Source organism: Penaeus chinensis, chromosome 10 (assembly GCF_019202785.1).
Source record: "Penaeus chinensis breed Huanghai No. 1 chromosome 10, ASM1920278v2, whole genome shotgun sequence".
Classification (NCBI taxonomy): domain Eukaryota; kingdom Metazoa; phylum Arthropoda; class Malacostraca; order Decapoda; family Penaeidae; genus Penaeus; species Penaeus chinensis.
Window position 1 is genome coordinate 25,120,936 of NC_061828.1, and position 12,558 is coordinate 25,133,493.

The 12,558-nt window shown below is 35.9% G+C and overlaps 1 protein-coding gene across 4 annotated transcripts in view; it reads right to left on the reverse strand.

Moving 5' to 3' along the window:
• Nucleotides 1-280: 280 nt before the first annotated feature.
• LOC125029438 (golgin subfamily A member 1-like) overlaps nucleotides 281-12,558 on the reverse strand; it is a 72,518-nt gene continuing 60,240 nt past the window's right edge. For 3 of the 4 annotated variants that reach the window (XM_047619304.1, XM_047619302.1, XM_047619303.1), the window contains 5 exons: nucleotides 12,326-12,558; nucleotides 11,673-11,814; nucleotides 10,242-10,369; nucleotides 7,508-7,631; nucleotides 281-1,302 (listed from right to left, as the gene is read on the reverse strand). The exon at nucleotides 12,326-12,558 is cut by the window's right edge and continues 295 nt beyond it. In XM_047619304.1, the coding sequence (XP_047475260.1) occupies nucleotides 1,100-1,302; nucleotides 7,508-7,631; nucleotides 10,242-10,369; nucleotides 11,673-11,814; nucleotides 12,326-12,558 (830 nt within the window). In that variant the 3' untranslated portion in view covers nucleotides 281-1,099. Of the gene's footprint in view, nucleotides 1,303-5,517; nucleotides 7,632-10,241; nucleotides 10,370-11,672; nucleotides 11,815-12,325 lie in introns of those variants that run through there. The other variant, XM_047619305.1, reaches the window with a different exon arrangement.

Consider the following 12,558-nt stretch of genomic DNA (forward strand, 5'->3'; position numbering starts at 1 on the left):
AACTAGAAGTGATGTGGTAGCATAATACAATTTGAAGTGTCTTTCATTTGTTCTGGATGGTCTACCACTGGATAAAGGAAATTACTAATACTAAAAACAACTTTTATTGGCTCTTGCTTTTTATACCAATCCACTTGCCCTCCCAACAATGAATGCCTTACAAACTAGGTCTATTAATATTTCAAATATATATGTTCATACATTTGCCACTTGTCTTGTAATGTTTTGTTATAGCTGGCTAAAAGACAAAAATAATTAGGGGAAGTAAGGAAAAACATCACAAATTCTGTAATATATTAAACAAATCTATTTACATAGTTTTTGTATTGGCAAAATAAACAAGCCTCAGCCATACCATGTTCCCTACATAATTAATTACTCCACATTCAACATCTCTTCATAATTACATCTGCTAAACTGTCCCTTGCATTACATAAATCAAGACAATAACAAAAACAAAAATTCCATACTTAATGATATATAGTAATTTCACTTTCAGACATTCTGATATATTTCACAAAGGACTGACTGATATATTAGCATTTTAAACAATAAAAAAGAAAAGAAAACAAAAGAAAAAAAAACTAATCATATCAGAAAGTGTGTTTAGAAATTTATATGTTGTACAAGATCTACAAATCTTGTTTACCTATGTTAATAATGCCTTTATTGCAATACATATATCTGACAACAAAATTATTTTCAATATATACAGGGTCAGATTAATAAATATAAGTCTGATATGTTACAATAGCTAAAGTATCATTTTTTATATTTTGACATTTGTAAAACAAAGTTCTGGAAAAAATAAAGACATTTTGACTAGAAAAGTGAATGGTGTATTAACCCAAGTTGCTGGGATGGAATGACATACATGCGATGTCCATTGTGATTTTGGTTTATTATGTTAATACATAGCTGGCTCCACAAGTACTTAGTTACCAAGGAGTCAATTACTTGTCCTTTCTTTTATTTTTGGAAAAAATCTTTTTTTCATCTTTTATGGTTATTAGTATTTTAATAACATTCTAATAATCATAGTATCAACATAATGATAACAGTATAAACAAATCTGGTTGATCATAGAGGTTAATCTTCATCATGAAAAATTTGGCTTGAGGGCCAAGGTGAAGGGAATTTGCTGTCTTGAGAATTTTGGCTGAAGGCCAGGGTGATGGGAATGACTTGCCATGAGTGCACAAAGCTCTTGGAAGGTTATTAAACTCTGTGTATTATTTCCATTGATAAACAAGCGAGCCAGGGCGGATGCTATTTCCATGCTCAGGATCCTATTCCTGCCCGCTGTGATGGGCAGAAAATTGAATATTAGATGAAGAAGAAGACACAAATAACAAAATAGTACTTATTGTTATGAATATTGCAATGAGTTATGGACTACCTAGAGAGATGATATGGAGTTTGTGCAAGGAAAACATGAGTGCCACACATCTGTAAAAGTGAGCCTAATGCCTGGATTTCGGGCCATGTACTGGCAGCAAAGCACCTGGATCCAAGGGGTTAATAGCATTAGATCCAAGGGGTTAATAGCATTAGAAAAAACTTTCCTGAAAATTCAAGGAATGGGTAAATCAGATAAGGTCACAGAGGGCCTACTACAGTAATTAACTATCTAGTGGCTGAGCACTAGTGGATTCGACTGTGTAGATGATGATGATGAAAAACTACAGTGGACAGTACATTTACCTGCAGCTAATGGGTAAATAATCAACTTGAAAGAATTTTGGAATATAATAGAATAACATGGATTAGAACAGAATTTCTATTCTTTTATATTGTATAACTGCAAATGGCAAAAAGATTCTCAAGAATGCTAACATAATATTAGCTGCAAGTCATATTGTATGACTGAAAAGTGTGAAATATAAAGCCATGCTATATATATGAACACATTTATGTGTATGTAAATGTGAAAACTTCTTTCTCTTCATAGATGATGTTGTTTTTTTTTGTATCTGAGCACTACTAGTAATTGAAGGCCATTAAAGCTAGTAACAAGTTTCTTTTCTATGAACAGGTAATCAAGAAAAAAATAAAGTACTTTAATATAAGAATCTATAACAAATTTCTGTGCTGTGCTGATAAAATATTCAGCTATCAAATCTATTCTCTGGGCAAAACTTTACCATATAGTTAGATACTTTTGCCAATGATGAATTACAACTTAACACTTATAGCATTATTATCCAACAATGTACTTGGCTACCTCAATGCAAAGAGAAACACATATTGGGAAATTGTAGAAAAGATGATTCTGCACACACACACACACACACACACACACAAAAAAAAAAAAAAAAAAAAAAAAAATTTTTCTTCTAGCAGCACAAAGAGTATGAGTAACAGATTATCAAAGTTGAAAATAAATGAAAAACGTCTCTCCTAAAATATTCTTATTTTACTCTGCTAAAACGAAGTGACAGAGTAAAATGGGAAATTTAACTGCCAGTTTTCTATATCTGATTAACCAATACTCATCCCTCACCACTGTGACAGCTTTAACTGACATTACATTTCAGGGGATTTGACACTACACAATTAAAATGAGTTCTAAAAAAAAAAAACCTGAGTTAATGTCATTTTTACAAGGCCATATGCATAACCATGCATATAGATCTGTACAAGATTAGGAAATTTTGCCATTCGAAAAGGGGGATAATATTCTTAAGTACAAATAATGTTTTATGGTTATCACACTACTTTGTTTTTTGTTTCACTATTCCAATAGAAAGGGCAGGAGAAATGGCATACTAAATGTGTTGCATTCTATGCACTTTGCTAAAATGCTATTGGCTTTTTTTTACTTTTCACATATTCTTCTCTATTACTACCATTTTTTTTTTTTAAGTTACAAAACCAAATCTTTGGTAAGGCAGGGTGGGTGTGTTATTCTATATCTGGAGAGATTTTCATGGAAGCTGAGTCAAGTGTAAAACAAAGAGCAAGAGTATTTCTACATATGCATAGCCACCTACATTTTAAGAGTAATATTTATGAAATTAAGTTCAGTCGAATGTATTTCTAGATGAAACAAATTTCTCTTCTCTAAAATTTATGTTGCTCTGTACTACTCATAAGAACTTACATGTGATGTTTTTAATAAAAACTGAGGATACTGAGGATAAGGGAATCAAAAATAAGAAATAAAATAAATTAAGAAAAAAGAAAAAAGATGATTTGCACATATCAGCAGTATATTTCTTTGGTGGTAAGACAAACCAATACTCTCCATCTATACTTGTTTGGTACCAAAAATGTAATAAAAATAAACATGAAAAATTTGAAATCTACATTATTTTTTAGATATTGCCAAAAAACTATTGTATATGATGTTATTTTAATAAATTCCTTATATTTCCAAAAGAAAGTGATATCAAAATAAACTATAATATTTTACAATTTTACACAAGAAAAGTTTGAAGATGTACAAAATATATGCTTATAGAGGCACAGTTTACCAGCATATCCACTAATCAATTTCCCCTACTTCTGCACATATTCTGAGTCCCAGAACTTGGGAAATGCAAGATGTATCAATGTCAATACCTGAAGTGAATGGGCAGTGGATTATGATTTAATCAATATTCTGGTGATAATGAACAAATTACTTCACCTTTTTCCATCTGGTATCATAATACTGTGTTACACTTACTTATATTGATATGTTTGAAAAAAAAAGATATTCAGATAAAACAAGAAAGGATAATGAACCTCACCTAATATCTTTTCACATGAAATCAATTATGGTATATATTACCAGAGTATAGCTTTGCTATCAATAACCAACTGTGAAGTAAGTTTTTTTTTATCTATTTAAATTTTCTGCCTTGTAATTTGCAGCATATTCAAAATGGGGTGATGCTTGGGGGGAAGTCCCGGGGAAGGAAGGTTTTTGGTTTATAAGGTGATGTTGTGGATTCCCAGAATGGTTAATCGTTAAAACACATAAATGTGCTAGACATCAAAGGTCATACAGCATTATGATAAAGTATTGTGGCAAAAAGGTAAAAATTTTAATGATTAGGATAAAGTGTTGTAGGCTGTAGAGCATGGGTAAAGAGGGGAGAGCAAATGGAGTATGGGGATATGTTAAAAGGGTTGAGGGTTATAGAGTAATTGGATCAAATGGAGAGTATCTATGTGTCTGTGGAAGCAGTAACACTGTACAAGGAAAACTGCAGTATAGCCATTATGAAACAATAAACATGTAATATGGGTAATGGTAGTTGTGGAAGTAGGAGAAGAAACAAGAGAATGAGATAAGGGAACAGGGGAAGTCTCAGGAAGAATGTCAGGTGTGGAGGGATCCGGAGATGGAAATTATTGTGACATAAAAGAGTCATGTGAACATCCAGTGGGAGTGGTAAGGATAATGGGAAAGGAAGAGGGAATGGTAGTGCATATAGAAAGGAGAGGATGGGGTGTAGGAACTTGAGAAGGTGGAGGATGGATATCGGCAAATATTTTGAATGTAGAACAAATAGGAATAGAGGGATTGGAAGGTGCATGAGGGAGTGGAGCATTCTCTTGGGTCATGTTTAGGAAGTTTTGGATGTCTTCAAGATTTTCTGGAGGGGAGTTGGGTGGGGAGGTCTGAGAAATGAGTTTTTTTTTCATTTTTTTTGTGCTTCCTGTCTGGCCTCACATAGAGTAAGGTCTAGTTTGACTCTGAGAACTGCTACCTCAGATTCAAGCTTGTAATTGACAAGGCAGGCAAGCAGGTTATTTACAGAGTCTGACCAGTCCTTATTGTAGACGGAAACAGTTCCGAAACAAGTACTAAGGTAGGAGTGAGGCTGAGCAGGAATAGGTTTGCCAGTGAGGACAGTCAGGGTAGACAGCGCACAAGCTTGGGACTCAGATGCAACTGTGACAAGGCATGAACGATTGGACCGACTACAAAAGAAAACTGCCTACTTGTTTTTGGAGATATTTGTTGGAAGAGGAGGGTATTGTCAGAGTAAGGGCTGTAAGGGGAATCACAAAGTATCAGTCCTACTTGGCTGGGCCAAAAAGGGTACTCAAAAGCTCATCAGAGGTCAAAGCAGTAGAAGGATGAGGGTGGGAGGATGATGGGGTGGTGTGGAGTGAGGTAGTACTGAGGGGAGGAGGACGATAGGGATGAAGAGTAGTAATAAGGGAGGAGGGGGTAGACAATGAAGACTGTGCAGTAGCAGATAGAGTGGAGGATGTTGAGAAAAAGGAAGGAGTGGATTCTGAAGGTTGAGTAATGACCTGGATGGATGATCTGGAATGGACAAAGCTGGCAACAAACATTGAGGGGATATTAGTATCAGTGGTTGGACCCATGGTCAAAGGAAAGGCAGGGGTCAGGAAACCAGAGAAATCATATTTAGATAGGTTAGTTCATGAAGAGGTAAGCCTTAACCCAATGGCGCCGGGTATAGCAAATTAAAAAAAACTCTACGCTCTGGCGAACGGCGGCAGCGCGCCGACTCCGAGCGCGTGATATCGGTCCATCAAGCCGAATCATTGCCTCGGGGCGTTTTGGCGCGGCGCCGCTGCGGACAGCCGCACGCCGCACATCATGCGTATTGTTATGACGGCGATAGCCGTGACCCGTCGCCATTGGGTTAATGCCCCTAAAAAGGATAAAAAAAATTCATTACTGGCCATACTGAGCCTAAAATAAATAGGGAAAAGAAACCATCTACTCTCAGGGTCCCCATAGGGGGTAAGGGCTAGGTGATCAACCAAGGGAATACCATGGCCATAGCTCCTGGAGGCCTTTGAAAAAAATTGGCATTTCCTTTCAGAATGGCTCTCACGCATTAGGAAGTGGACAGAAGGGGATGAAGAGAAGGAAAAGGGAAGGGTGAGTACAAAAGACAATGCAAAATTTGTTGAGGCGTGGGCTGAGGTCCAAGGCAGGAATGATCCCCTCCCTACATTGGGCCTGAGTCTCCGCCTCCTAAGCCCCCCCCCCCCCCCCCCCATGACAAGAAAGAGCAAGGTATTGGGGGTGGGGGGGTGCAGTGAAGTAAGTGTTCAACCTTAATATTGTTAAAAAAAATATTTCTCAAAGCAGTTGAAAAATTACACTCAATAGTATTTATTCTATTCCTGTACACAAGTCAGTCTGAAATGCACAGCCACTGAGACTAAAATAAACTTTCTCTTCTAAATCTATCACATTGTCTGCAATTTATGTTGCAATGGCAGTTCTGTAATTGGCAAGGGCTTTATGCTCTTTAACCTCTAGTCACTGGAGTTCATTTAGGTATGACAACTGCCTCATCTACCTGTGCTTGCCATACCTGCAAACTCCAAATCTTATTGATTATAAAGGTCTCTTTCTCAAATACTATACTTCTGTAACAGTGTTCTATTTGTTGGTTTCATTAGTTTGACTGTTGAGTGAGGTGGTGTAGTGATGGTAGGTGGTTGCTGTGGTGGACCTCATATCATACCTCTTTTATTACTAATCCAAATTTTACACAAAAGGCAACATTATATAGAATTATCACTTGAGAACAATATGGTGTTCAGCTAGTCTTATGATGTGCCTTGTAAAGCAGATCTGCTGAGTGAAGGTGGTGAAATGAATGCCCTTGCCCCCCTGAATGGGCATAATAACTACTTTCACCCAAATCATACTTGATGTAATTCCTAAACTACTTGTCTAAATCTTACAAAAAAGACATCATTAAAAAGTACTATCTTTCTGGAATAGTGGGGTGTTTTGTTGGTTTTGTAATGTCTTGACATGCAGCAGCTTGCAGACGGAAGCTGCTGCAGTGCTTGATTTTTTTGATAATTCAAAACTGATATATTTCAGTAACAATTACATCTTACAAAGCTTAATTTGCACATGTGAGGCATCAACTTTATAGGTGATGGGGAAAATAAAGATTAAGGCAAAGAAGGGAACAGAAAAAAAGGTATTGGCCATAGATGTATGAACACCATTTATCCAACTGCACCATTTACTTGTATATGACTGAAGAATCCTCACTTCTTTATTAATTTATATTTTTTGTAACCATTATTTTTTTTCATTCAACTTTTAACTAAAACAAAATAAATTTCCTGTTCTGTTCATGCCATCAATAAATATTCTTGCATCTAATACAGATATAATGTTTTAAAACTCAAATTTCCCTTAATCAATATATCTACTCTTTAGAAGGCCCAAAATAGCCTGGCAGAATGATCTTTTATGGCTTTAAGTATTGTTTTTACTTTCCTATTCACTCTACACATTTCTAGATAAGTATTAATTAATAAATATATGGGATTATTGTAGTCTCATAAAAAACAAGTAAATAATGTAATATCTGCCATATAAGTAAAAATAAGCTTGAATACTTTTCAAGAACCACATCTTTTGTGTCAATTGTCAATAAAAGTTGTAATCTGGTCAACCTCCCAAAGTGCATCATTATAACAAAAATTCCTAGGGTAAAGTTCTGCTATAGCCACCACATTATGTGTCAGTTTGATGGAGGAATTGTCAAAGACTTCTGACCTTTCCCCAAATTTGGCTTTGATCCAAACCAGGACATCTTCCACTCCAGAGTTTCCCTCAGAAGTGTTTCTTCATCTGGGGTCATATGCAAAAGTGTGGCCACTGCTCTTGTTAAATGTACTGCCTGTAAAGTAGAAGTTAATACATCTGTGAATCTAGACATCAAATACAAATAATAATATATCTCTCACTATTCATTATTTCTTTCTCATTTAGCCCCTTCCTGACGGGTTACACGCTGCTCGATCTGTGGAGTGCGACTGTATGCCACGGGCTGGTGGTTCAGCTTAATGTACCGAACTCATGGGCTCAAAGTCGGTGTGTTACCATTTATCTCTAGAGTGTAGAGTTTTTAAAAAGTTTTCTTCACCCATCAGTAAGGGGTTAAATACAAGACCAAAGTTGTGTGCCTTTATAATTTAATGAAGTGGTTGCAATCTGGCCAGATTTTGCTAATGGCAACAATACTGCTACATCTTACGATATGATAAATTTTGTTGTGAATTAAAGTTTGCTTAATCTTCCTTTACTTTTCATGTTGTCTTTAAATCTCTACCATCTGTGCTATGACCTATGGATATCTCTAATTTTATACATATCCAATGCCATTAATTTTCTCCCCTTCTGTTTGCCATTCACCATATGTTAAACCCTTTTGACTCCCAACACTTTTCTATTAATTCCCTTTACCCTGAAACTAGATGCATATAATCCATAAATATTTGAGAATGGTATTAACTCCTGCAATCTGGATGATGTGTCCACCCTGGCTCTGGGCCAGGGTGACACAAACTTGCAGTCGTTAGCATTCTGGCTGAGGTGAGGGAATGACATGTCACGAGTGCACAAAGCGCTTTGAGGGTGATAAGACTTATCTGGCATTTAGGAAGGGCTTTTGCATTATTTCCATCAATTAATGAGTGGGGAATGTACCATCTGTGAGCCATGACTGGAAGAGCACTTGCTCTAGGGAGGATGCTATTTCCAAGCTCAGGATTCTATTCGCCTAACATGACCAGCAATGCAGGTTGTATTACAGAAATTTAATATAAAAAAGAAGACACAAATAAGAAAATATTATAATAATTGCCATAATATTATAATTATTGCACTGAGTTATGTTCTACCTAGAGAGATGATACGTAGCCTGTGCAAGGAAAACAGTCTATTATTATCTGGATAAAGCAAATCAAATGACCAATGTAGACATTGGAAATTGGAAAAAAAAAAAAAAAAAACATTCCAGAAAGGAGAAAATAACTTTGCAAAGGGGAGGCATGGAGCCTCGTCACTGCACATGAGTGTTCGAGTGGGCCCAACCTACAAGCCACACACCTGTCAGACTGGCTGCTCAAGTAAGCTTAATGATGTATTTTGGGCAGTATCTGGATAATACCGATCAATGACCCAATAATAAATAGTAAATGGACTAATTATTCAGACTCATACTTATCTTCCCATCTGGCAATTACAGACATTACAACCAGTTTTGCATATTAGCAGTGCAAAATTATATATATTTAACAGGACTGGGAATTAATCATTCAGTTTTACAGCATTAACTAACATAAGTGCTACAGCTTGCTCCAAAATGTTTGGAAAATATTGTTGAAAATAAACCCTCTATGACAGCTACCACTCACCCAAAACCCTGTGACTTTATGGCCTAACGCTTTTGGTGGTTGGCACCCTCTTCTTACATTTACAGTTCCCTGTGAAACATTTTGACTCTGCCACTGAAAGCAGGTGCAGAGCAACAACAGTAGCAGGAGAAGAAAGTGAGCCTAAGGACAGTGTGAGCAGGATAGTGAAACCCACTCCGGCAGCTGCAATGTCTCTAACTGTCTGGAGTTTGGTGCTACTGTTGATTCGGCCGATTCTCATAGACTTTGCATGGGTGGGGGGTGGGGGTGGGGGGGGGGAATGCCATGCCATGCCCACTGTCAGTTTAGTTTTCACATAGATGGTTCCATAAGTGCTTAGTCAATGTCTAATCCTAGCTATCTCACCTCTTCACCCCTTTCCTTGATTTTTAGAAATATACTTCAGTTATTTTTTTTTTTTATATCATTATTAGTAATTATAATAATAATAATAAAAAATGTGTAATAATAATAAAAAAAGAAAACTGGTAGTTTTGCATTTGTGTAGCCATTTATGTGTAAATGCATTTAGTAAAACATTACTTCAGTGAACATTACATATTCCTGGTGGCAATGGGTTAAAACTGGTCTGTGATTGTAGACACAGTTCCTGTAACAAGGGATATATCTCTGAACTGATCCATATCCCAAATACCATGCTCCTGCAGGGAGCATCACATTATAATACTGGCTTTCTGGTAATGAACAACTAAAAGAAATATCTACGAAAAAGTCGACTACCTACAAAATGTTATCGAAACAACCTTATTAATGGTTATTCTCATGGGACTCTCAAAACAAATATTACCAAAATTTGAGATTCTAAGTAGCAACCTGGTTGGTGGTGAATAGCTAATTAAACTTTAATTCTCTAAGGTAAAAATCATAGCACTACTGTGAAGATAAGGATGATCTGCTGAACAAAGAGGAGAATTTGGTCTATTGGATACACAAGAAAATGGCTAGGAATAATGGGCCACAGGGAGGGAAGGTTGCTTTGGAACACTAATGCACTTAGACCACATATATTAATGACACACTGGACACAAGGCACTATCCAATCTTTACATGTGAATAAAATGTCCACTTACCTCATATTCCCTAGACGTTAGGTACTTGATGATGACATGCTTCAAGTAGGTTTTGTTTACACCATTATCTTCATCACTACCATCATTTGCAGTGGCTCCTGTTAAATGGATACCACTTACAGGGATAGCTGAAAGAGCATAACCATACATTAATAATAAACTAAAAAAAAAGTACAAGTACAGTTCCCCACATTTCCAACTGGTACACCATGCAAGTCTGGGGGAGACAGTTTTAACCTGGCAATACTTGTGTAATATGTAGTATTCTGTGAGTGAAGAGGTCAGTCTGTAACAATGGCTGTGATTGGTTGAAATAATTTTACAAATATCTACAACATGAAAGAAATCAAAAAGAGGAAATGATATCAAAATGTTACAACTATTAAAATTATAAAACTTATGAACAAAGACTGACTTTTATCTGCAACAGGTGTGTCTGAAAATACAACAATTTTCATAGATTTGACAACTGCATCTAAGCAATACTTGCCAATGTAATACATGAAACAGTAAAAGAGTTTATATTCTGAATAGTAAAACTATTTATGATGTGTAAATAGTTATAAAATGTTTAGAATATAAAGGTTAACAATATGACCTGCAAGAGATACAAACTGATTTTTATTTGATGTAATAAAAATATTCACATTGTTTCTGACTTCCTTGGCTCAAAGTTTGTCTACACACAAGAGAGAGAGAGAGAGAGAGAGAGAGAGAGAGAGAGAGAGAGAGAGAGAGAGAGAGAGTGAGTGAGTGAGTGAGTGAGTGAGTGAGTGAGTGAGTGAGTGAGTGAGTGAGTGAGTGAGTGAGTGAGTGTTTGTGTGTGTGTGTGTGTGTGTGTGTGTGTGTGTGTGTGTGTGTGTGTGTGTGTGTGTGTGTGTGTGTGTGTGTGTGTGTGTGTGTGTGTCATACATATATATATATATATATATATATATATATATATATATATATATAGTTTTGTTACATACCTATGGCTCCATGTGTACTCAGCCAGTAAGGAGTCTCTCAGTTAGCCCTAGTGACTGATCCTGATTTTCCTATTTCTTGAATAGGCTGGAAAATGTGTTTTTCTTTCCAATACTATTAATATTGACATTGTTACCATTCTTATTGATATTATGGTTATTAAATTGTTACTAAAATATTAATAACATTAAAGACTATAAATAATAGAAATGAAGCTTTCAAAAAATGATGGAAAAGATGAAATAGGTAAGACTAATAGCTGACTCCTTGCTGACTAAGCACTTGCAGAGCCATTTAAAGACAATAGATAAACTTTTATTAGTGGTCATGGCATTATAGTCTTGCCACCCACTGACACTGGGTTAAAATCAAATTTTTGAAACAATGTACTGCATATAATGTGTTTACAAACACTGATAGGATAATATTGGGAAAAACAAAACAAAATCGTAAAACACATACCAGGTATCGTTGGAGATGCAGCTTGTGGTCTTATCTCTAAATTTGAATCAACAGCTGAATCCGTCGTATCTGCTGAAAGCCGCAACTCTCTCTGGATGGTCTTCTTCATGTCAGCCAGCCTCTGTCCTTGTATCTTTAGTGCCTAAATAAAGGTTCATCTTTTCATTTAAAATAATATAGTTAAAATTTCTGCTGACTTGTAAATTAAATCATAGAGAGGAAAAGATTTAATCTAATGATTATATTATATTACAACAAGGCTTTCATATATAGATATTTTGAAGCTTATTTCTAATAAATTCTGTCTGGCTGCTCTATCATTTTATAACTAATTTTGTTTGTACACTTTTCCTCCAGTTTGTAGCAATTCTCAATGCTGCACACACTATAGTAGTTAATGCTGTGTATCTTCTGCCAGCAGACACTACTTGAACCAAAGAGTAAATGATTATGCGTGCTATAACACATATTGTATTCTTTTGAATGTATCAAATGAGTTAAATATGAGCAATTCATGGAAACTGTTCAGAATTTGGTTTTACAATTTTACAAATGGAAAGTAGGCCTCAGCAACTATAGCATACTTGCTTTACGATCTTAAACAAAGTAAGCTCAAAGACTAATGAGCAGTATGAGTGAAAGAAAAATCTCACCTGTTTTTTTTCTCCAAGTTCATTTTCATAATTCTTGATGCTTTGCCGAAGGTCAATAACCAGCTGTGATTCTTCTATCTTGTGCACAAGATCCTCTGCTGAGCAACTTAGTTTCTCTCTCAAATCCACACATTCCTGCTGCACATTTCTTAGATCTTCCGTTAATTTTGAAATTTCCAAGGATGTCACTTTCTTTTCCTCTTCTAATTTCTTTGCAGTTTCTTCCAAGGCAG